General features: G+C 40.5%; 1 protein-coding gene across 1 annotated transcript in view; it reads right to left on the bottom strand.

Annotated features, from left to right (window-relative positions):
* The window catches only part of TENM4 (teneurin transmembrane protein 4), a gene marked incomplete at its 5' end in the record, with an annotated part of 340,098 nt that overhangs the window by 77,437 nt on the left and 236,846 nt on the right, over positions 1 to 25,815 (bottom strand). Inside the window, 2 exons of the mRNA XM_083855254.1 lie at positions 1,728 to 1,847; positions 15,724 to 15,940. Of these exons, the coding sequence (XP_083711380.1) occupies positions 1,728 to 1,847; positions 15,724 to 15,940 (337 nt within the window). The remainder of the gene's footprint in view (positions 1 to 1,727; positions 1,848 to 15,723; positions 15,941 to 25,815) is intronic.

The raw sequence follows: 25,815 nt of genomic DNA, 5'->3' as shown, positions 1-25,815 counted from the left end.
AAGGTTTCTAGATGATATCACAAAGTTAATAATAATAAATAATATGAAGAGTGGAGAAGCGAAGAGAAGAGAAGAGAAGAGAAGAGAAGAGAAGAGAAGAGAAGAGAAGAGAAGAGAAGAGAAGAGAGAAAGAGAAGAGGCTATTCATTTGTTAGGGAAGTACAAGGATCATTAAGTCCAGCTGCCTTATCAGTTCAGGGCTGATCAAATCAAACCACATTATTAAGGGCATTGTCCAAATGCCTATTAAACACTGACAGGCTTGGGGCATAGAACATCTCCAGGAATGCCTAGGTTACATTTGGTGCAGGTAGTTTGGTGTGCAACTGCAGTGTGAGCTGCAGGTTGAGATCCTTGGGGGGCAGGAGGCCAAGCCAAAGACTGAGGCAAGAGGCAGAGAACTGCTGAGTGCCCACATGGAGACACGACAGGAGCCAACAACTCCAGGCTTTCCCATACTTGGACTGTGAGGGGATAAAAGGGTTTCTTTTGTCTGTGGGTACCAGCTCAGGCTGTTATTTTTTTATTTAGTTATTGCACTAAGATTAAATTGTTTTAAGGATCTGGGTATCTGGGACACTGCTATAGGAAACCTAGGGTTGAGCAGGTAAGGAGCCCTGGTGTGACTGTGAATATGAGGTGTAACTGCAAAGGGGCCTCAGCCCCAGCTCAGGTGGTGAGTGTGACTGCCAGAGTGGCTTCTGGATGGTTGGACAGGGAAGTTTTCATAACTGGAAGCCTGTGTTTAAGCACCCTCTCAGTTAAGAAATATTTCTTCATGTCCAGTCTATATGTCCCCTGGTGTAGTTTTGAACCATTCCCACGAGTCCTATCAGTGGATAGCAAGGAGGTGAGCTCAGCACTTCCCTCTCCACACCCCCTCCTCAGGAAGCTGTAGGAAGCAATGAGGTCACCCTTCAAGTCTCCTTTTCTCTAAAATGGAGAAATTCAGAGTCCTCATGTGAGACATTTCTCACAGGATATTCCTTCCAGTCCTGTCACCACTTTCTTGCCCTCCTCTGGACATATTAAGGGACCTGAACACCTTTCCTAAATTGTGGGGCCCAGAACTGCAGAAAGTGTTCTGGGTGAGGCTGCACCAGCACCGGATATAGCAGGACAATCACCTTTTTGACCGGCTGGTCATGCTGTGTTTGATACACCACAGGATGGGGTTTGCCCTCTTGGCTGCCAAGACACACTGCTCCAACAGTTTCTATTCAGCTGCTGCTGGCCAGCACCCCCAGATCCCTCTATCTGCAGGGCTGTTCATCAGCCACTCGCCTCTTAGTTTATACTTGTGCCTGGTGTTACTCCGTTCCTGGTGCAAAAAATCTGCATTTTGACTTTTGAAAATTCATCCCATTCATCACAGCCCAATGCTCCAATCTATCTAGATCTCTCTGCAAGGTCTCTTGTCCCTCAGGTGCATCAAGAGCACCTCCCACTTTGGTACCACCACCATCTTGCTAACTGTGCATTCAACTGCATCAGGCCGTTGATAAGTACATTGAACAAGACTGGCCCTGGAATTGGAAGAGCAAGGAACAGCACTGGGGACTGGTCACCAGACAAATGTAGCCCCAAAACAACCAATAATGCACCAACATCTTCAAAAGGTGTCAATAATAAACATGCTTTTCGAAGGAGTTTCTCTTTAGTGGTCATGGCAATAATGCCATGTTACTGCTGACTGAACACTGTAAATCCCATACAGACCATCCTACCTGCCATCTTGTCTGCTGATTGTGTACCCAAACAGAGGATTGTTGACAAAGCTGATGTTCACTCCAACTAGAGGGGTCCCATCTGCTGTCATCACCTGGCCTCGAATCACACATGCATGTCTGCAAGAAGGAGAAAAATAATAAGAAATAGCAAGTATTTTTGACAAATGCAGTTTTTCCTCTGTTGATGTGGCTGTGAATTCCTATGGATTAGAAAGCCGAGACCTTTACAACCTCTATATCTGGAGGCCATACTGTGTGTTTTGATGGTGGGATGCTGCCCTTGAAGGCTTTTTCAGGCATTGTGTAAAAACCTTTGATACTCAAAATGAGGTTTACAATTTCCCCACTATCTAAAAGCAACTGCTGCATCATATAGTTCATTAAGTATAAACTTCTGTAGGATTCACATCATCGCACTGGAATTCCACAGATTCATAGAATCTCCTGAGATGGAAGGGACTCACAGCCCAAGGGATCACTGAGCCCAGCTCCTGGCCCTGCACAGAGCAGCCTTCAAATTATACCATGTTCCTGAAAGTGTTGTCCAAACATTTCTGCAATTCTGGCAGGCTTTGTGCCACGACACTCCCTCAGGAGCCTGTTCCAGTGCCCAACCACCCTCTGAGTGAAGAACCTTTTCTTCAGTAGTGTCTTAACAGTTTTGCCCTAATTAAAAGCAAGGTGCATTTTAAAATCAAAGAGAACACAAAGTTACCATGCAGTACATAGACATATTTAAGGCACAAAAGCCACAGAAGACCAAGGCTTGTCAGCTCATTCCTTTTCCATTTGGGAAAACCATGACAGATAATTTGCCAGGTTCAGAGAGCTTCTTTACAATCTGCCTGGGGAGCTGAGCACACTAATAGGATGGACTTTTTCTTCCCAAGTTCGGTAGATTGCACCATTTTATAGGCTACATCTATTCCAACTACTGTGTGATCTGTAATATGCTCTTTTATCTAAGGATTTCAAGGATCTTTACAAACACTGATTAATACAGCCAGATTGGTATTTTACAGAGGGAGGAAATAAAACATGGAATGATTTTCAGTTGTCCAAGGTCAGTCAGAAAACCTGCAGTAAAGCCAAAGACAAATTTTCTCGGTTCTCATTCCAAAGTCTGTTTCCAGACTTCTAAGTCATTACTGCATTGCTACCTTAGGAGCTTCCCATAAAGACAAAACATCACATGTCTGCAAGAGTGTCTGAACCCAATTTTTGGCTGAAGGTAACTATTTTTCTGAGCAGCAACAGCAAATTGTAGTGTCAGTGTGCTAACGTGACCCAATGAATAATTTTCCTAACTGCTGTCCTGCTGGAGAGCAGAGATTGAAAGCCAATGTTTCTCCAGGTGCAGAACCAGATCTCAGCTAGAGTAAATCATCCCAGCTGCACTTCAACAGAGTAATGGTGCTTTGCTGGTTCACTGAGGCAAAGGATGATTTCTGCAATGTTTTGCAAAGATGATTTTATAAACACAGATCATTAGGGAAAGAGACAGTTATTTTCTTACAGTCTACCCAAAAATCTGAGATTGTATAATGTAAGGAGATAAAGTATAATTTCTATGTAATAAAGGCTGCACAATTTTTACATTCCACAGTACAGCAAACAGACCATTTGCCAGGGAGTCTTAAACAAAATTCTGGATGATCTAAATGGAGAGCTCCAATATTATCAAAAAATTACTGCAGTAATGCCAAAATGCGTCTGCAATCTAAGATGTGACTATATTCATATATAATTTTGGAATAGGTCAGAGGAAAATTAGATACTACAAATGATTTTTATGTCACTGAGTTTTCTCTGATGTATCATCACTGACTTCTTAGGAGTCATGTAGGAAAAGACTTGGACTAAATTTGGAGCTAATAATCCTACAATCCTACAATGATTTGGGCTGGAAGGGACATTAAAGATCATCTAGTTCCAACCTGCCTGCCTTCCTCTAGATTGATTTACTCAGAGCTCCATCTAACTTGGTCTTTAACATTTTCAGGAATAGGGCTAATGGGGGGAATAATATCCTTAATACTTCTATTGCCTCTCCCATTAAGGGCTCTAACTCAGCTTTCCATATACAACAACTGCAAAACAATAATCCAGTACAGTATTATGCACATCATTCTCTAACACACAGGTAGAGCATAACTCAAAAGGATCATGATGCCATGGAATATGCTTGGAAAAATGTCAATGCTTGGAATAACCCCAATGAAGTCAATAGGTCACCATCTGCAGTGCAATTTTTGCATAAAGTGAATGCGTCTGAGCACATCCCCAAGCCAAGAGCAAAACCTAGGCTTTCTCTTCCCAGATTTTTTCATGATCTGCTCCACTCTGCTCTGTCTTCTTTTCCATCCTTCAGAGAGACCACATGATGGGTTTGAAACTGCCTTCTCTCAGCCTCTCATCAAATGGGCTGCATATTTTGTGGAAGACAAGGAATTACTGCAAACTGTTTCATGAATACTAAGACCTGAGTACAAAGGAATCTGTGTTCTGTACCACATATTCAAGTAAACACTGCAACTGTAAATGTTTCAAAATAATAAGAACAAGATAATGATCATACATTTCTGTGAACCCAACAAGAACACTTCCAACTGTTGTTTTTTTTTCTTCCAAGAGGTCAAAGCAAGGAAAGAAAAAAAAAAACAAAAACATGCTGCCCTACACACAACACATGTCCAGGCAGTTTTAAAGGTCTAAGTAACAGTGAAGCAGACTAGCCTAGACCCTTGGCTCAGTAAATGGGGGATGTGCTTTATTATCCACAAGTATCTGTTCTGTTACATATCACTGACAACTATTTCCACAAGCACCAGCACAAGGTGAACAAATAAAGAGCTTCCTCTCACCTTGGCAGCTGTAGAAAACGCATTTGACACCCCTCCTTTGGAAAGAGATTTCGTTCCCATTCTGTCTGATGCTTCCCAGCACTCACCCAACTCTGCTAGCATACCTATGTACTCATGGACTTGGAGGCTGTCTCTTCTCAGAGAAGCAGCTCATCAAAAACCCAGCTGGAACCCTCACCCTCCTGAGGACTATAACCATTGCTTTACCTCCATGCTTTAAGGAACGATGTTACACTATGGGGACATCATTCCTAACCCACAGTGATAAAAAGAAGCTGGAGCAAGATGCATGAATTGGAATCCATTTAAAAGAGGTAGAGATGGAAACTGGAGGAAAACTCAAGCCCAGACTGTCCCTGGTGAGTCTCAAATCTTCCCTGGGTGACAAGATTTGCCCCACTTGAATAAAACACAGTGCATTGGAAGCAGCTGGTGTTTCCAGTGTCAACATGTCCTTTCTGGAGGCAAGATTGAGTGTCTACAATGCCCCAAGCCCCCCAGGAACCTGGTTAATGCTAATTTAGTCAGCTATTTCCTTCAGTTGACCTTGGTCTAAATGCAATTACCCTGCAAAGATGTTAAGTGGTACTGCTAAGATGCTCAGCTCTGCTAGAAGGTCTCCAAATACATTTACATAAAATTATCTCTCATGTTAATAGAAGAGATTTATTCCATCAGTCTAGGCCTGCTAGTTCAGAGTGTTTTCTGCAGTTGAACAAAATTCAATTTCTTGTAGCCTGAGCCTCATCTTTTCATTAAATTATTAATAGATTCCACCTATTGCCTCTGGTTTTAGGTTTGTTTTTGTTTGTTTTGTTTCCTTCACCACTGTTACATGAGACTGTATGGATTCTTGTTTTACAAGGAAAAGCAGTCTCCATTTTTCCTCTTCTTTAATTAGAGTTCGCCTTTTTAATTTTTTTATTTTTCCATAAAAACTTGCTTGAAAGACCAAATATTTTCAAAATGCTATTTACAATGCCAAATGGTGTATCAGTTTTACACTGTTGCTTTGCGAAGTTATCCTTTATTCCCAAGAAAATTAAATTAAGTCTTTCTGGTAAGATCTGGGCCACAGTGGCAAGCAGACAGGGGTACACAGATGCTTTTACATTCCTATTGCTCAGAGACAAATGAAGTCTGACAGACTGTCAACAAAATTCAAGCAGACCAAATCAGCCTTAGAATAGAAGCCAGAAAAGTAAATTCCACAAAAGTCATTTCACCTCATGAGAGCACATTAATGATTTGTCTTTAATACTAACTCTGATCCAGTGTCTCACAACCTAGACATTGGTCCTTCCAACATACTTTACTCATAGATGTTTTCTGGTGACACTGTGATTGGCATTTGGAAATAAAGGAAAAATACTGTTTCTGCTAAGCATTTTTCACTGTAAGAAGAAAATTCCATACATGCTAAATCCCACATTTTCTGCAAGAAATGCATTGCCTTGATTTCCCTGACTGAGGATTGGCACCATGCGAAATCTCACTCCGATCAATTTCTGTTGCTCCTCAAAATACTTCCAACATACCTCACTGGACCTTCTCATTTAAAGGTTTCAATGTGTGAAAATGGTTATCATGACTGCTTAGCCATCCTTAGCCAAGTTATTAATAATAAATATTTTAATTTGGCATTATAAATCTCTCTGAACTTACCACTTTCATATTTTATTGGTATATATGAATATACACACATATATATAGGATTTATCCTTCTGCTTGGGATAAAACTCTAACAGAGCTCCATAGAACAAAAATGCAGAAAGTTATAGTTCATTGGGAAGAATGTTATTAATGAAAAATAATCTCTACAGCCTTTCTATGTGACACCAGTCATGTCAGCTGGTCTATGTCTCTTTACTGCACCTGCAAAATAACAATCCCGTCCTTACAGAGACATAAGAAGAATAAATGTAGTAATCTGATAATCCCTTCCATAGGGATTTTTACATTTTCCTGGCATTCATCTGCTCACTCTGATAAGTCTAGAAGTACAGATGTGCTGCAATCACTTGTCTTTAGCTTTAGCTGTGGCCTTTTTGCTTGAGAGTAAGAGACGATAAAGCAAAATGTACCTCAACCATTTTGGGTTGAATGCACCTGTCTAATCTTAAACAACCTCAGGGCAGTCTTGTACCAGGATAGACAGAGCACTTGGTAGAATGCCAGGTAAAAGTTAAGGGCATCATGATCAAACACACAGACACAGAGAAAATGCCTGAGCTGGCAGATGAAGGACAAAAGAAGAAGAGGAAAGATCAGAGCATAGAGACGTTCAAGTTCATTGCTTGTGGCAATATTTCCCTCAAAAGCTGTCTGTAAAAACAGCACTGCCCACTTGCCTCTTAACTGTGGAGAAAAACCTCCTGACAGTCTTTCCTTGAACTGAGTCAATCCATCTGGCTTTTTTAGTTCAGTTTAGTTGTATGGAAAGCTTAAAGTCAAAACCTATGTACTACTCTTAGCTGCCATCTGAATTAAGGAATTAAGGTAAGGAAAAAGAATGCAGATGATCCTTCTGATGGTCTCCTTGTTAAAAAGAAAAAAGGCACATTTATATAGGAAATGAAAATTGAAGAGCAGTCATCCAGAAAGACCCCCATGCTATCATGGACAGCACAAGTGAGTTTCTGAAAGGATTTGTCAAATGTTGGGCAGCTGGAGTACAATCCTGCTGGATTTAGCAGGGTTGAATGCAATAGGAAATGGAATAATCATTCTAAACTAAAAGAGGGAGATTCACACTAGATTTAAGGAAGAAGCAGTTTATTATAAGAATGGGAAAACACTGGCATGGGCTGTGTGGAGAGGTCGTGGCTGCCCCATCCTGGGAAACATTCAAGGCCAAACTGGATGGGGCTTTGAGCAACCTGATATGGCTGAAGATGTCCCTGCTCATGGCAGGGGTGAGATGGCCTTTAAAGGTCCCTTTCACCCCAAAATATTCTACAATTCTAAATAACTGATTAGGCTCATCTGAGGAGTTTACACTAAGGGAAGCACCAGAATACCGGTGTCAATGTGACAAAGGGACTAAATGCACTAATGTTTGACCATATCCCAGATGGGAACCTGCCAAGTGTCACTGACAAGATATGGCCTGGAACAGATCCTGCCATTCTGCTTTGTGAGCTGCTGATGGAACAGGGACCCTGGAGAAGGAGAATGGGTCATGAAGAGCAAAGTTTTTAAGAGATCTGAACAGAATCAGTAAAGGAAAGGCAACTCTTAAGTTGTTTGCAGTAAGAAACTACACCTGACCTGTTTGTTTAACCTCCTCAGTGAAGGTACTTAAAAGGTCTCATCTCTGAAGGATCAGGAGATGCTGCTGATTATGTGGGCATGGTCCTTAGCTATTAACCTTTTGCAAAGAAGCCTTTTACAGTATTTAGATACTCCATGAAAGACAGCAAAGCTAAGTGAATGAAAAGCTCCAGTGAAAACCCATTATTTAAATTGTCTGAAGAAGGATGGGGGGAAAAGCCACATAATGCTCAGATACTTTTATAAATGTGGCTAATGAAGTTGGTATTTGAAGTCAAAAAAGAAGTGCTTATTAATCAATATTTATAGTAACATCTCTAGATGCAGATTTTATTCTTACTGCCTCTAGATCTCATCTAACTTGACAGTATCAAACCAGTGAGTCTTCCTCATCTGATATTTTTAGTATATGTACAAGTGTATACTTAATGTTTGTTTTGTGACCAATTGTTGTACAGTTTCTCAGGCTTCCCACTGCATGCACCTGACTCCATTTTGCTCTGTGAAGACTTACAAGCTGATGGTTTTTGAATATCTTTTTGGGCATCATCTTTTTTCAGCAGTATTAGTGACTGCTGATTGTAGCTCCTCCAAAAGGAAAAGGAGGTATCTTTATTGCATGACAGCTTGGTAAAAAAAAGTCCTTTGAGGACCACCTACCACTTTGAGAAACTCCATGACCATAGCTCTCACAAGAATTCCTTATTGGCTCCATTCTTGAAAGACTCAGGCCCTTATTGCCTTGAAAACTTCTCCCAGGAATTGAACATTATTCACCTTCTTGATGTGTAACCTTTCTCTTTATGACAGCACAATCTTGCTCTCTGATCTGCCAAACAATCTGGCCACTCTTGGAAAGAGATGCCACTCCTGCCATCCAGAGCATCTTGTGTCTCTATGCCTCATTGACTCACTGTTTCTATACCTCAAGACTTCTCAGCTGAGCTGTAATGGTAAGGTGGGAGGGTAAGGGATATGGGAAGGCTACTCAGCAAAGGAAAAGATGCTGATGACGTCTGTGAAATTGTAAAACTGGCTCCAACTGTTTAAATGAAAGTATTTTAGAACACAGTTTTATAGGAAATGCAACACATAATAAAGTAGGGCTGTACTTTACTGCAGTTTCAGTGAAGAATCCTTTTACTCACAATGTGATTGACTAATGCTTTAGGAGTTGATGATTCCTTTTCTGCAATAAAACCAATGAAACACTCTCTTTTTTTGCATAAGATTTCAAAGAAACAGAGTCACACTCATATTTTTGTAGATCTGTACAATTCAAATCAAGTGTCCAGTAGTACATAAGGGGCAAGATAATTTTTCCACCTAATACTGAATTGTGCTTATTTCATGATTTTTCAGAAGTAATTTTATAGCCATTATTTCTATGAGAGATAAAGACTTTATGCTGCAATAACTTTCGGAGATGAATAGTGTATTCATGTCAAGTCTTCACTAAAAATGTCTGCAGAAGTTAGTAGTTCTGTATTATTACAGTATTTTACATCTGGTATTTATTTTGTAAGCTTTGGTCACATATTCAGTCTGCAGAAGAACAGGAATAAAAGCACTGCCTTTCATTGAATCTGAGGCACCATGAAAACAAAATCGAGCAGACAGGAGGAAAAATACATTATTTCCAGGTTAATTACAAAATGATCTCTCTTTTGATGATCATAGGGAAAGTTCTTTAACTACATATAAGCTGTCTGATAGATTTGCAACAATCAAAGGAATTAGGAAAAAAATGTCCAATAAAATACAGAAGATTTTATGTTTGGGATTGTAAAACTGCTTTTTTATATAGGAAGTTTTAACCAATTTAGCAAATAAATGTCCCACTCAAAGGACAGACTCCTCCTGATAAGGCAGCTCTTTCAGAGGAAAGTAACTTAAGTACTGAATAAATATTGATCAAATATCTACGTGCAGATCCAGGAGAATGCATCAACAGCTACACCATAGTTTAGACTCCTAAATCCAAAAGTGCACATCAGTACCTCTGAAATCTGGGAGGTACTTAAATATTAAGACTTCAAAACTTGCAAGCATTAAAAGAACTCCTAATGAGCTATTTTCTGCACACTCCAAGAGCTCCTTAGGACACAGGTATCACCAGAGACCTTTTAATTCCAGGTGAAGGATGGTGCAGCATTTCTGTCAGCTGCCTTGCTGGGCCCTGGAAGCATGCCCAAATCACTCTAGGAAGATCCTACTCCTTCCTTTGTGCTTGGCCATAAATATCTAATATTTTAAAAATAGTTTTAAAAAACTGCAGCCCAGGTTCTCCAACAACTGTACACAGGACTTACAGAATCATTAAGGTTGGACAAGACCTCGAAGTTCATTGAGTCCAACCAAATTCCTTTTACTGGCAGTTACAAAAGAGGAATATAATAACATCAGGGTTACACTATCTATGTTATGGAAAAGAACATAAATATGGACAGGAGCTTTGCTTTTGTGACGTCCTGGAGGTACAAATTCCACAAAGTTGATGTAAGTAGCTGCATATATTTAATTAATTTACTAATGGGAATAATGTTATGCTAAACTCAAAATCAGATGGCAAACACTGGAGAAAAAAAAAAAAAGAAAAAAAAAAAAAAAAAAAGAAAAAAAAAAAGAAAAGAAAAAGCAAAAAAAAAGCCCTGTACATAGGAAAGGTAAGTTTTAAAAGTATGCTTTGCTCTTAATCCCTCTTGAAGGGATTAATTACCAAAATAAAAACCAGTAAGTTTTTTAAAATTCCTTGTTATTCTGTGTTTCAAAAAGCTATGATATGTACCTAATAAGGAGTACATTTAAATAGAAAGCATCAAAAGAAGAATGATACCTTTGGAAGACAATAATGCTGAGCAGAAGAGGGTTAGAAGACTTGCTGTGTTAGCCTGGTATAAAATATGGGAAAATATGACCTTGCTTCCATTAATGTAGGTACCATGCTGTGCCGTGAGTGCTCACTCTCAGAACACTGGACGCTGTGTTATCCCTATGACAGTTTTAAACAGATGCAGCATTCCATGCTGTTCTAACCCATGGAGCTGCTGTTCTCCCTAAGCTCCTGCATCGCTTCTGGGTGTCCGCATTCAGTGGGTGCATCCGACCCAGAAAATTTCCTGCTGCTGAAGGGAACTGCCTGGAACTCTGCCTGGAGTTGGGCCAGGGCCATGAGCTGGACTAGCCAGCTCAGGAGAAATCATCAGGATAAAGCTACACCGGATAAGTTTTGGTTCTTTGACCTCTAACTTTGTCTTCAATTAAAGAAGTGTTTCTTATGTCGCTCTATCAAAGTTACACTTTTCTTGATGGAAAAATACAGAAAAGACAGAGCATCTTGGTTTCCTTGGGAAAAAACCTCAGAAAGATCTGCTGGGATGAACCCACAGCCCTCCATGAATGGGACGAAAAGTGTGAACAGAAAAGAGAAGATGTTTTGAACATATTCACAGAATCAGAGAATCGTTTGTGTTGGAAGAGACATTAAAGACCATCCAGTTCCAACCCTCCAAGCCATGTGAAGGGACACCTTCCATTAGACCAGGTTGCTCAGAGCCCCATCCAGCCTGGTCTTGAATAATTCCAGGGACAGGGCAGCCACAGCTTCCTGGGGCAAACTCCTTCAAGGATACTAAGAAAACATAGCAATAGTCCTCAAAATAATTTAGGACTGACCAGATGGACTACCAAAACATTTTTAAAAAATATTTAAATTCTACCCTCTATTTTCTTAGCTCTTCTTTGCCCATGATAAATATTCACAGTTTTTGTTTTGATGGGACTTGGGATCAGTGCAATTTTACTCTTTGACAATAAACCCCATTTATTTACTTATTCATATTAAAACAGTGCACACAGGCATTTATAGCATACCTGCCCTCTGAGTTTCTAACTGTGCTGTGTAACCCTCTCCACCTGGATCAGTAAGGTACATTGTTCTGCCTAGCACAGAGGGGACACAGGAAGATTGAGTGACATGTTTACAGATACCTTGTCACTCAGTAGTGGGAAAAAAAGTGTGAAATTAACTTTGACTCGATTTTAAATCATCAAAATTAACTTTTGGTATGTACACTACTGACCTGAGTGCAATCAGGGACTACTCTTGCAGCTAATAACAGATGCTGCTCTCTGATGTTTCATGTAACTCAGATGGTTATTTCCAGCTGCCCAAGTAATCAGAACAGGTTGATACTACTGGCAGCAAGTAGATGTACACAATCTGCCTCAAAAAAGGAGGGGAATAAAGCCCGTTCTTGCCATTTTCTGGCACTGTCCCTCAAAAGAGAACAAATATATCAGGTATCCTACTTTATAGTCAACTTATTGACACCACTACATCTTGTGCTACTCCTTATGGTGATGGACAACTAAGAACGTCTTAAAAACGACAAAGCAAACAGTAAGTGGTTTCAAAATCAATACAAGAATGACCAAGTAGTAGAGGAGTGCTTGTTATCTGTTCATCAAAATGATGTGAAAAGATATTCTGCACATTCAGAATTTAATTTAGCTACTTGCTTTATCATCATAAACACTCATTTCTATATGGGCAATGATTATTTTTTCTTCCCAAACATGAATAATATATAATTGCTGGTATTTGGGAAGAAACAAGGTCTTTGCCTTTATCCATCAGGGTAATTTATCATTGTCTTTCTTTTTCTTCTGCACTGGTGAGAGAGCTTGTCAGCTCAGCTTGTTCTTAAAAAGCCAGAATGTAATTCAATAATAAATTCACTCAAAGGCTAGCTGTCACAAGACATTCATTTATTTGTATCCATTAAGTGATCTGCACTGCTGTTCTCTCTGAAGAGTGTCTAAGCTGAGGTTTTGAAGCTCAGAACGTATATTGCAAAGATATTGAGTCACCTCCTTCACACTGCTGCCACTTCTGCACCAGACAGGGATGCAAATGTGCCTGGGTTCCCCCAAGGTGATAATCAGTCAGCCATGACCTAGTGAAGCCTGGAGGAGCAGGCTGTAGTTCCTGACCTGAATGATGAGTGTGCCTGTGCCAATGGCTCCTATACAGGATAACAGACACACAGGACACAGAGATCCATGTCACCTCTGCATTGCCTGCTCACAGGGGACTGCTCACAGCAAATGACATGGATCCTACTCCAACCCTACCCCGTGAAGATGATGGCATTGGGACGGAAAGATATAGGAAATTCCATGTTCAGCAGTCTACAGTCCTGATCTACACCAAGGAGATGACTTCATGAATCATCCCAGTAGCAATGGGAGAGAGTCGTCCTAAAGCAGGATGCTGGAGCTCTCCATAAGAATAACTCCCTCCTGTCAGACAAACTCTTAAACCAGCAACTGGAAGGAGTGATGAAAACTTGCCCCCAGCAGCTGTTGTGATTTTTATAGACACTGAGCAGCTCCATGGATAGCAAGGATATTATCACTGTCTGTTGTAAAAGCAACTGGTGGAGTTTCAGTGACAATGCTACTGAATAAAGGGCATATCCACACATGCAAATACAGGCAGTCCTGCCTGTCCAGACTAACTGGATCCTAGATGGTCCCAGATCATGCTTTTCCACATATCAGTCACTGACCACTGCTGAAGCACTGTCATTTCCAGGGTGACCAGGGGAGCTGTTCAAAGGTCCAGCTTTCTGGGTGGTGAAACAGGCAATTGAAACTACAAAGAGAAGCCAAATAAGCAGAAAACCCTTGCAACTAGTTGAGTCTATCCTGATCTATAGAACTTTAAGAACTAACAGGAACATGTGATATCTTTTAAAATCCCATAAGAGTAGTGGCATTTTCAACAACCCAACACTCTCGTGAGTGGACGATTTTCACCTGGACCAGGTGAAAATATACCTTCTGTTGAAGTTCATCAATGTTACTTGCAATTACTCCTGTGAATCATGATACTTAACTTGAGAGATGCAATACAGTCACAGCTTGAAGTGACATATCTGTAGACCATATTTAGTGGCACACACCCTATGCTGACAATTTGAGAATGGAAACCTCATAAATCATTGCTAACTCTGTATAATTCTTCATCCTAACTTAAATAGAACAAGGTTTATTACTTCCACTGCATTCCATCAAAAGCAGTTATTAAAACTCTTCCTTATTGATCTGAATCTTTGCATTCCCTCACTCCAGTAACCTACATACCAGACAAACATTTATGCTAGCATGTGCTCCTTTTGAATTCTGAATCCTTCCTTAGCAGGACATCTACAGATGGTTAGTAGGTCCTTCCTACATATAGATCTATCATCAGACCTATGAAACACATATAATTCCTGTAGGAATTTATGTGACCTTAAATGACACATTCTTTCTGTTGGTCCTCTGCTGGTACTCTCAGAAAGAAATTCACAATGTATATAGGAAATTCCCACTATTTTCCCCTAGCTCTGTATGCTGTTGAATGCAAAGAGCCATTAAAGAGAAGGCAAAAATATTTTTTTTTATTGTACAAATACGAAAAATCTTATAGTTCATTAGTTGTATGGAAAGTTCACTAAACACAGATGTGTGTGTACCAAAACTCTCTGCTTGTCAGAAAGACCTGATAACAGAGTCCTCTGCAGAAATGTTGAGGAATTGCTGCCCTAAATACATCAGAAAAATGCAATTGTGAGCATAATCTATTTCATATTCTGAAGCCTGATTTTACAGCAACAAATCACGACTAGTCCAGAGTCCAGAGTGTTCATATCCAGTACCTGAGATCCTCAGAATGCCAATGAAGGGCAACAATTTGCAACATAGTAAGTGTTTGGTTATAATCTGAGTTACTGTTGTCAGCTTTCTCGGAAGACATTGGAAGCAAGAAATATCAGGGAAAATATCACAGCAGGCTGATTTCCTGACACTGCTGTGAGGATGATGCCAGCCTGTAGACTACCAAAAAAGGTGATACCTGGGAGGTGGTGCCCAAGAGATGCTGGCAGTGTCCCTTCATGAAAAGCATTAGGCCTGAGATTTATTTCAAGTGCTGAAATACATACCCACACAAGCATGAGGGTTGTATATTTTCAGTGCCAACCTATTAACTGCTGTGTGTGGGAAAGCTGAAAGTAAGCAGTTCATGACTGGGTGAAGCTCAACAAAGTTCAAGCCTAAGTGTTGAGAGCCACCTCCAGGATCAGGGTCAATACTTCTGAAAGGCAACATTCAGGGCAGACACTGGACAATCTAGGAATCTGACACCCCAGTTACCCCGCCACAAGAAATGATTTTCAGGGATGACCAATCCTGACAGATAGGAATATACTTAAAACAAATTGCTGAGATGCAGTCACAGAAGTAAACTTCTATGTTTTGTTTCCCAGTTCCTGTTTCTTGATGATGACTGCAGCAATAAAGAACTTCTGGGTTTTAAAACCAATCCATATTCAACCTGATTCTTATATTGCAAATTAGTCTAACAGCCCTCCATAGAAGGTATGATTTTCCTCAGTTCTTTTGAGGTCTCTAATATTCACTATCAATTGCAATAGTACTCTAGTTTCCTTCTCTTTTGCCTCTATCAAAGGAAGATCTGTCACTGCTTTTTAGGAAATACTTGTGCACAACGTCAGTCACTTCATTTACAAGAGCTGAATGGACTGCCTTTCACTCCTTGAAATAAGGAAAGTGAAGAAACATGCAACTGCTCGTATGTGTTGTGAGAGAAGCATCTTGCCTTACTGGCTGGCAGGAAATTGTAGGTGAAGAGACAGTCAGCAGAACTATATCAGCCACAAAATTCTTCAGGCATCTACTTCACTTAAACAATTTGCATTATTCTGCATCCTGCTGCCCTACCATGTCTTAAAATGGCCAAGTGGCTTATGCTTTACCACTTTGAATCAACTCCAAAACTCACTTACCCGCCTTCAAAAGGATTGTCCCCTGGGATGACATGAGTGCTGTCCTTGCCAATCAGGAACTTGATTCGATCATAGAAGGAATGCAAGCTCTGCTGGGAGATGGGGGCTTGTGTCTCCTGGATGATATCCAGGGGGTCCGGGGAGCCCAGGCACAGTGCATTTATGTGGCACAGTGGCTGCAAGCAGCAGTCTGGGTCCATGCAGTCCACCAGGCCATCTGCAGAAGGGTAAGGAACATTTTAGAGCAATGGAAACATGGAGTACTGCAGACTGCAGAGTGCAAGAACTCTCCAATGCATACAGTTGAGATGCAGATTTTCATCTGCATAAGGCATGAAGAAGGCATATTCAGTTAAGGTCACAATAAGGAATCTAAAATACACATTATTATGTAACATAAATATGCAGTAGTATGTAACATGAAAACTCATCTATTGGACGGGGCCCTCAAAAAAGCATATTTGAGATTAATCCTAGGATGTGGCATTCCACAAGTTGGTCAGTTGGATAACTCCAGAGCCCCCAAAGATAGTCATGTGGTTTTTTTTTGCCAAAATACACAACTTCTGTACCCTGCTCCTGTTCCTTGTGCAAATCACAGACACATTGCATCACACCAAAGCTACCAGGTTTGCTTTCAGTAGGACTAAATAGTGAATAAAGCCATGGTATCTACTATGGATGCAGAGAGATGTATACATGTAACCTGGTAAAATAAAGTAGACAGTAAAGGAGATTTTGCTGGGAAGGTTTGATCTCTTTTGACCTTGGCCACATTGATTCGATCTTGATACAGAGTAACAGATGACCTCAAACTCTCAGGATATAAACCTTGCACTTTCAGCACCATTAAATTAATAGTAACAACAATAATAGCAGTGGACACACATGAAAAGGCTTGCTGAGCATACGCCAGTAAAATGAGGGTTTGCATATCTGTCAAGCCATCAAATGCACAGACAGTCCCACTTCCCCTCCCATCCCCCCATTCATTTTGAGATGCCACTGCTCATTGCAAACTGCACAGTAAAAAGCGGTGACAGGAAAAGAAATACCAAAAAAAGCTCAAAAGAGGTTTGATGAAATAGATTCACATTCAGCAATAGAAGTTGTTAGCATGTAGTAGAGACAGATCTTTAAATCAGATAAGGGAACTGGATGTTTTTGTTCTGGGGTAATGGGATATGGAGCCCTTCACTTCCAACTCATCAGTTCAAGCAAGACAGTTTGACAGTGAATGAAAATTACTACCATGTGATGGCTGTTCACAGACCTGTGTGAAATGAGTGGTTGGTCTCTGTGTAGCTGCTGGGAGCTCCATATATCACAGAAACCACCTTTACAGCAAGCATCGTACTAACGACTCCAGCAGTGAGGCAAGAAATGAATGTGCCTGGAGAGCAACACTGTCCGGAGAGGCAGTGCCCTCCTGAAGTGGGATGAAATCTTTAGTTTTCAGGATAATGGATTTTTTAATCTCAGAGAAGCAGTAAATTAAAACAAGACTTTTTGTCATTGTTATTGTTTGTGAGCTTCAGTTTTGTCCCAGATTTACCAGTATGAATTAGAAGTCCTTTTACTAATGTTATTGACATTACTTTGTATTTACTGCAATAGAAATAGGATAAAATCTGATCTTTTTTTTGTTCTTAATCTTCTTGTTTTTAAGATGGCTCACACACCATGGACTTGGATTCTGTTGAGTTATACCTGCTCCAATCTTGAAATAGTTTAGTGCCCAAAACATCAGTGACATCATAATTTCATGTGGTTACTCATGCACAGAAAGCTGAACAACAAGCTTGGTTGGGGTTCCCAGAGCTTCCTGTGTCCAAACAGGTCAAAGACAATGAGAACCTGCTCCATGTACATGTACACACACACACATACTGGGTCACTGCCACAGGTGCTCTGCATTTGCCATTAGCGATAATGGGAGCACTGTTAGGCCAACAAAAGTGCTTTGGAAAATCCCATCTTTTACTCTTACCTCTGTCTGTCCTAACATCTCTACAACTTTAAACTACTTACACAACTGCCACAAAAATTTTTCATCTCGGACACTAAATCTACCCCTTGGCCTTTTCTCTTGATGACTAGTGATAATGAAAAAGAACTAATTAGAGTTTCTTTGCCCATTAAAAAAAATTACTTGCTGCAGATGATTAGGATTCTGGAAGGTCAAATCTCAGATGGAGTTTGAAAGACTATTCACAGAATACAGACCTGCATGGATGTAACAGGCTTAGCCATAGTTACCTAGCAAAAAAAAAAAAAAAAAAAAAAAAAAAAAAAAAAAAGAACCAACAAACCAGCCTTGTTACTATATTGACTACAGTTTCAAGCAAGATAAAATGTTGTCTTTTTCTCCCACACATTAATAACGTTTTCTAAGGCTACAGACACTTGGCTGAAAGGAGGCAAACCAGCTGTACCATACCTCTTCATTAACCTGTCTGTTTCCCAGGCATCAGAAATGTGTTCTGGGGCCTGAAGCTGCAAGACAGCAAGAAAATGTTGTCTTTGCAGGAAACCGTAGATAAATGTTTGAAGAATAAATGCAGAATACAATGTTTTGAACAGGTGAGAATGATGAGACTCATGTGCAGATAAGCTTTTCAACTAATGTGTTTTGGACCTATATGGAATAAATTGAGGATAACTACACCAGAGAGATTTGCCACTAATGTCCTAAATTCATGATGGCACTTGAGGGCTGAAATTGTATTTAGCTACTCAACTCCCTCTAATACCAAGAGCAGTTTCAGGACAAAGCATTTCTTTAGCTTAGGAAATGTAATGGCTATTTCTGTCTGAGTCGTGCAGAAAAGCAAGAGTTAATCTACAAACTAGATCATAAGTAGTGATGTCTCCATGTGCATACTGTTTTCTTAGGGTTTTTTTATTGTGCAGTCTAAAAGTCATCCAAGTGGTGCCCTACAGTGAATTGTCAGGAGATAAAATGAGAGTGTACACAGCTATGACTTCTCATGCCCTCATATCTCTCACTGGATCTATCAGAAGAGTCAGGATAAAGTGACATTTGCAAGAAGCTCCTGGCCCATGAAGAGCAAGGTGTTCAGGGAGCTGCATGGATTAACCAAAAAAAAAAAAAAAAAAAAAAAAAAAAAAAAAAAAAAAAAAAAAAAATCAGAGCAAAATAAAACTCTGGGCTTAACTGTCCAATTCAACAAAAAGAATATGAAGTTGTAATACAAAATATCTTTGAAATACACAAAGCATAAAGGTGAATTTTCATTAGAAATCACTGTGAATTTTTCAGAGACAGGTAACAGAGGGAGGTGAACATGGCATCAATGCCCTCTGCACCCCAAGTTTCGCAGCAGCATAGCCACAGGGACCTGCATGTGGATTCCTAACTTCAGTAGTTCCCAGAGCACAGGTAGGCTGCACAGTAAGTTCTTAGTTATGGGCACCTTTATATAGCTTTTGGTTTTAAAAAGTGACAGTTCCCTTACTCATAAATATAACTGTAATATGACCATGACACTTCAGAGCAGAGAACAAATGTATTGCTGAATTATCTCTGTGAAAATTTTAAAGTCTTGCATAGGGGGATTACTGCAATTCATATGTTTTAAGGCCACTATGATTTGCTTGTCTGACCTCTTATACCCATAGGCTGTTTATTTTTTCCCACTCAGAACTGGATTAAAGCCTGTGCTTTAGAAAAATATCTCATATACCAAAGAGACCTGATTAGAGTGAGTCAACCACTTCCTCTAGTAAGCTTCTGAAATGCTTAAGTACTGCTAGAGAACTGTGTCTTATTTCAAGGTTGGATTTGTCTAACTCCAGAATCCCATGACTGGTCTTGTTTGGCCTTTGTCCATAAAGTTACCAACAGTTCCTTCTGCCCTGCATCCTCTGACTTCTTTTCCATGTGCAAGTACCTCCACACAGAACAATAATTCATTCCATATCTTTTCTCTGAACAGCTTAGGTAGAACAGATTTCCCATTTTAAGGTTTATTTCCCATCCACTAGATTTTTTGGTGTATGACATCCTTTGATCTCTTTCCAGTAATTTCACATTTGTCATGTGTGGACACCAACACTGGACACAGCAGTATGTCAGCAATATTGGGCAAAGAGACAAGACCACTTCCTCTTCTCCAAAGAGTTTTTGGACTTTTATACTTCTAAGGTTCATAGAGGTTAAGGTGCAAAAGCCTTGCACTGAGAACTCATGTTGAGACAATTACCTCCAGTGACCTCAAAATCCTGTTCTGAGTCATTGCTTTTCAAGAATCTCTCAACCCTCCAGTATAACATCCTTTGTTCCCAGGGTTATTTTGCATTTTGCTGCATTATCATATATTTTGTTTGATTGTGACCTTGCAGTGATGTGAGTCTGTGTCAAAATGATCTGGGCACATTATTTACCATCATATCCAAGCTTTAGATGACCTGAAAATTTTACCAGGAGAGGAGTAAACTACATTCTGAGACAATAATGAAAATGCTGAGTAGGGTTGGATTCAACAAGCAGTTCCAAGGGATCCCTAAAGAAACATCTTCAATCATGGATTCCTTCCAATTAACAAATTAATTCAGAGATGTGTCACTAAGCCAGATTTTAAGACATCTCTTGTGTTTCTTCTTATTTCCATGCAATAGGAATTTTTACATATTTGAGACCATTTATGTATTCTATATACACATATATGTCCTTTGACAGTCCTGCTAAAACCAAACTCAAACTATTTTGTCTCACTTCCTTTGCATGGAGCCATGAAATAAACACCTTTTTGCAACCTTAGAGTTACCATGGGATGAATCAAACCACTGTTGTTGTGAAAAGGGAGGCATTGGCAAGACATTGTCACATCTGGTAAATAATGTGTTCAGTGGTTTGCATCTTTCACTAAGATTTGTGTAATCATATTAAAAATCAGAGTGGATGGCACCTCTGCAGGCCATGTTGTGAGCCCTGGCTCATTCCCTTCAGAGAGGGACATGAAGGAGAATGAACTGGGCTAAGCAGAAATCCTTCCTTTTCTGCCATTGAGGATAAAGCAGCTCAAATTTATTCAGCCAACAGTGTATTTTAGGGAACCAAGATCATTTTTATCAGGTAATCTTCACTCTGTATATCACTAGACAATGAGTTTTATTTTGCGATGTCCCATCTAGCTTGTATCTTGTGGGTGGAGTTGCAATTTTTTTTTTTTTTTGAATGATGTTCTGACTCCCTTAGATTGCAAATCCACCAATCCCATTAGTGAGTTCTTCAAAACACTGATTTAGACTGTAAACTCCCTGGGAAGAGAGACGGTCTTTTTATTTTCTGTTCACAAAACATCTGTTCTGGTCCCAAAGGGCTCTGAAGTGTCAGCACAACGCAATGAAATAACCACAATTCTCATTAAAGTTTTGTATCTGCAATGTATGTTCAGCTTTTTCTCCCTGGGAGTCTTGTTTCATGGAAGGGGCTGAACTCCAAAGGTATCTGTGTCTTTTTGGAGCAGGACTTTGGCCTAATGAGTGTAACATTTGAATAATACCAGCTGGAGAACACCTGATTTTAACAGACTTTAAACACCCACTATAGCTACCAAAACAGCTACACTAGATAATGGCAACAGACGGAAATGCTGACCTTACTCAGGAATTTCATGAGATACCCCATATCATAACTGCCTTCCACAAATAGTCACCTGGATACCAAATTTAAGAGGAGATAAAATTGGCTTTCAAACACTGCTCATGACTTATCACTTTCTGAAAATCATGTCCTGTATGACATTTGTCTGTATGATGCATGCAAGAAATTACATCAATCCAAACCAACCAGAAATGCTGAAATTCCTGCAAAATATTTACTCTTCAGCAGCAATGGGGCTACTTGCTATCTCTGCTCTCCTTGAGTTGTTGCTGCACTTGTTGGCTGCAAAGTGCTCACAAATCCCACAGCAGTTTCATTTCTCCTTTGTGTCCTGTGCAGTCAGCTTCCAAGTTTCTCACTCACTGCCACACAGCACCCAAAAGGTGTCAAGGATAACAGCTTCATACAGAAGCAAAGGGCTGATTTTGAGACGCTGCTTCTGCAGTAAACAAGATCGGCTGAGAGCTAATAAAATTTCAAATTAGCTGTGACTTTTCATGGCCCTACAATTGTATTGGCTGATTTAATGGGCAGTGTCTTAACTGGCTGAGACTGAATAATTGAGCATTTCTACAGAGTTATGGATGCTGCAACAAAAATCAGTCATGCTAACATCACCAAGAGAATGCAAATAACCTGCAACCAGAGATGTTATTATGTGTTTAAGCAGACTCTGACAGGTGCTGCATGTCAAGTGTCAGGCTGGAACAGGCAGGCCACGAGTAGGGATGGACCTGTTTGTACACAGAGAGCATTCTGTGAACTGTGACACACTCTGGGAGCTGCAGGCAGACAGGCAGTCAGAGGGAGGTGAGCTTAAGGAGCCTGATTAGGGTGAATCTGGGACAGCATACATGACAAACTCAAGGATTGCTCCTGCTAAAGACCATGACACTTTTTGTCACTGATTGCAGTGGGATGAGTCCCTATCAGAAACTGTATTAGGCAAAGCAAAACTAGGAAGTAAAAACAACAGTAAAACACCATTGTCTTCCACGGGAGTACTTCCACTGGCAACAAAAGCATAAAATGCACTGATTGTATATACAAATAATCATGTCTCTTATCTCATCCAGTTCTTATCTTTCAGTTCCCTTTCTGTGCCATTCATCAGACAACATTATCACTTTTTGTGGGGACACTGTCCTGTGATGCTTTTGGATGAATTACTGGGAGAGTTTGGGTGGGAAAGGTTTTAAAAGTAAATGCTCAAAGGTAAAGATAACAAAGTCTTAGTCTTAGCCTTAGCCTTGAGCAAATCGGGTTTTACCCTTTCATTTCTAATCTAAACTCTGGTTTAGAGGAAGGCTCTAAAGGAATGGCACAGTACTTTTGCACAAACAAGTTATTGTTCACATGGATGTTTGTGCTGATAAAGATTTTACAGGAATAATGATGTTCTGCCCTGAGTTGAGGACTGACACTCAATTTATTACAATTGGATTTGGGGAATAAATGGGTTTTTTGCTCCAGTGCTTTGCAGAGATAAATTTTATTTGTTCAACAAGAACTGCAGCTTTTGACTCCCCTTTAAGAAGTCAAAGGGAAACAAAACACAACTGTTAGGAAAAACAGCAATGTGACTGTTAACTCCCTATGACCCCTGTTAGCTATTTATATTCTCTTCCCTCCTTCTATCCCACCTGCTCTGTTTTGATTTCACCTGAATAAGCTTCTCACTGGCTGTATCCTGGCTAAATTATATTGCTGGCTGCCTGGGAAAGGAATTGCCCTCACATCTTTCCCTAAGTGTTCAGCACTTGTTTGCAAATTTGAAATAACACAGTCATATGTAATAGCAGTCAAGTATTTGAATTAGAGAACTCCTTGGGCTCTTGGGCTCTGTGGGAGTAGTCACTACAGAAATACTGTGCAAAATGTTCATCCTAATCGAGAGCTACATTCTTTAAAAAAAACATCTGAACAGAAAAAGAAGGGAAGTGGAAGGAGGAAATGACAGAAAACACATGATAATCACCACTATCTGGCACAAACCAGAGCTATAATAATGTGTTTAGAATCTACAAGTTCACAGCATCCTACGGCTCATCATTGCTCTGGAGAATACAGTTGATGCAGCTGGTTTCATGGCCCTCTTCCTTTGTCCAGGCAGATTTTTAACAGCCAGCAAAGCAGCATAGAAACCAAGCAACCTAGGATTTCAGAGAATTGCATGAAGCTGATCAAAGTATGTGAGAGCCTTTCCTAGCTTAGGAGAGACTGTGTCCTGGGGTGCATCAGGCACAGCTTCATCAGCTGGGCAAGTGAGGGGATTGTCCCGATCTGCTCTGCACTGGGGTGGCCTCACCTCAAGGCCTGTATGAAGTTTTGGGCACCACAATATAAGAAACGTATTAAGCCATTAGAGAGTGTTCAAAGGAAGGCTATAAGGAATGTGAAGGCTCTGGATGGGAAGCCATATGAGATATGGCTGAGGTCACTTGGCTTGTTCAGCCTGGAGGAGACTGAGGCAAGACTCCATCAGGGTTTGAAGCTTCCTCTCAAAGGAAAGAGGAAGGGCAGGCACTGATCTCTTCTCTCTGGTGACCAGTGAAAGGACTGAGTGAATAGCATGAAGCTGCGTCAGGTAAAGTTTAGGCTGGGTATTAGGAATGGGTTCTTCACCCAGAGGGTGGTTGGGCACTGCTACAGGCTCCCCAGGGAAGTGGTCACAGCACCAAACCTGCCAGTTGGGGTTGTCCTGTGCAGGGCCAGGAGCTGGGACTTGATGATCCTTGTGAGCTCCCCCAGCTCAGGATATTCTGATTCTGTGACTAGGATTTGGACAGGGCAGTAAGTACAAGCTGCTTAACCTGATCAATCATCATGCAATGGTGTACCTGAAACTGCCTCCTTCAAGAGCCAAAGTACCTCTCAAAAATTATTCCTCTGAACACAAGGAACTCAGAACTTAGCAGTTTTTTGGTGGGAACAGTGGTTTCACACCCTCAGCAGCTGAGAGATCCTTGTCACCAAGGTCTCTCACTTTCCTGGCAAGTGCTGCAAGTGTTAAGCTGCTGCTGAAAAGTTCACCCTAACATATTCTGACTGAATCCAAGCCAATTTAAGCAATCATCTGAGAACAGCTTGGAAAGTAGTCTCAGATAACTCACATATTGGCACGTTTCTCAAATCCTGGTCAAGAGGAAAGTGGTCGTGCACACTGTGCATGTTGAGCACAGTTGCCGCAAAACTTTAGGATTCTAAGGGGACTTTCTGCCTCACTGAAGTTGCAACAGTTTGCCTTAGGTGCTAAAGTAGGTCTGGTAGAGCTTTCCTGAATTTCTGCTTTAAACATTGGTTCTCAAACTCTTTTAAAGCACCTTCTGAGGTGCAGAAATGCTTTGTGAAATAAGTGTCCAATTTGGGGTTTTTTTGAAGCTGGTTCATGTCACCTTCTGTTACACCCTGTGTACCAGCAGTGCCTCCTTCCCATAAGTTAGCTCCTTCATTTCAGCAGAAAAAGGTACGTTTCCTTCAACACAGAGAGCATTTTCATAGCTTCTTTCTGAATCTATTTATCAGAGGCATTTCATTAGGGACTCCTTGAAAGGACTAGGAGCTCACCCAAGGTGTCAAGACAAGGCACTGCTAGGCTCCCAGTTCACAACATATCATCCTCTCCAATGGCACAATCAATACCTGCTCTAGGATGCTGGAATGCCTGGGTAAATGCTGCCCTCCTGCTAGCCTTGCTGCCAACAATTAGCCACAGGGTACACCCATGTGTTACCATCCAACTCATAATCAACAAAGACTTGAAACCTGAAAATGTGAACTGGTAATTTTATTTGAGGAGAAGTCAATTAACAGTCACCATGAAACAGAGGAAGAGAAGATGGGTGATTTCCAACAAATTATATCAGCTACCTCATCTTTTAGGCACAGCAGACTGTCTCATCCTTTTAGTAGCACTTTATGGTTCCTCCAAGATGACACTGTTGTTTGACTGGATCTATCTGTGATGGTAAATGCTAATTTATGATGGCTGTTTTCCCAGGTGCATTCAGATATCAATACTTCCCTCCACAAATGTAGACAGCACACTATAGCATAATTTTTTATGGTTTTGAGGAAGCAGACAGTTCACATACCACACTCAGGAGACAATCTTCTCATGCTATTAAAGCCCAGGACAGGAGGGCAAAAAGGAAGTATCAGAAAGCATCCCATCACTTTGCCTGCAGCTCAAGCATTTGCAAAATCAAAGGTTTGCATTCTGGGGTTCTCCTGGATTCTTTACCATTCACTTTACAACCCTGGGACTACCTTCAGGTGTAACCCTATGCACTGCCAAGATCAGTGCAGACTTCTGCCAGCTCTCTAACCCTATTTGGCATGTGGTGGACAGACGGTGAACACATGGTTGTTAAGAAGGCCAGAATGCTGTGCCAAAATTTCTCTTGCCAAAGATTTGAAAAGCTGCTGTTCCAAAGCATTATGTATGTCTCCACCTTACTACA

This window comes from Zosterops lateralis (genome assembly GCF_965231275.1).
Source record: "Zosterops lateralis genome assembly, chromosome: 2".
Taxonomy (NCBI): Eukaryota; Metazoa; Chordata; class Aves; order Passeriformes; family Zosteropidae; genus Zosterops; species Zosterops lateralis.
Note: the sequence above shows the minus strand (reverse complement) of the source record. Positions and strands in the feature narration are given on the sequence as shown.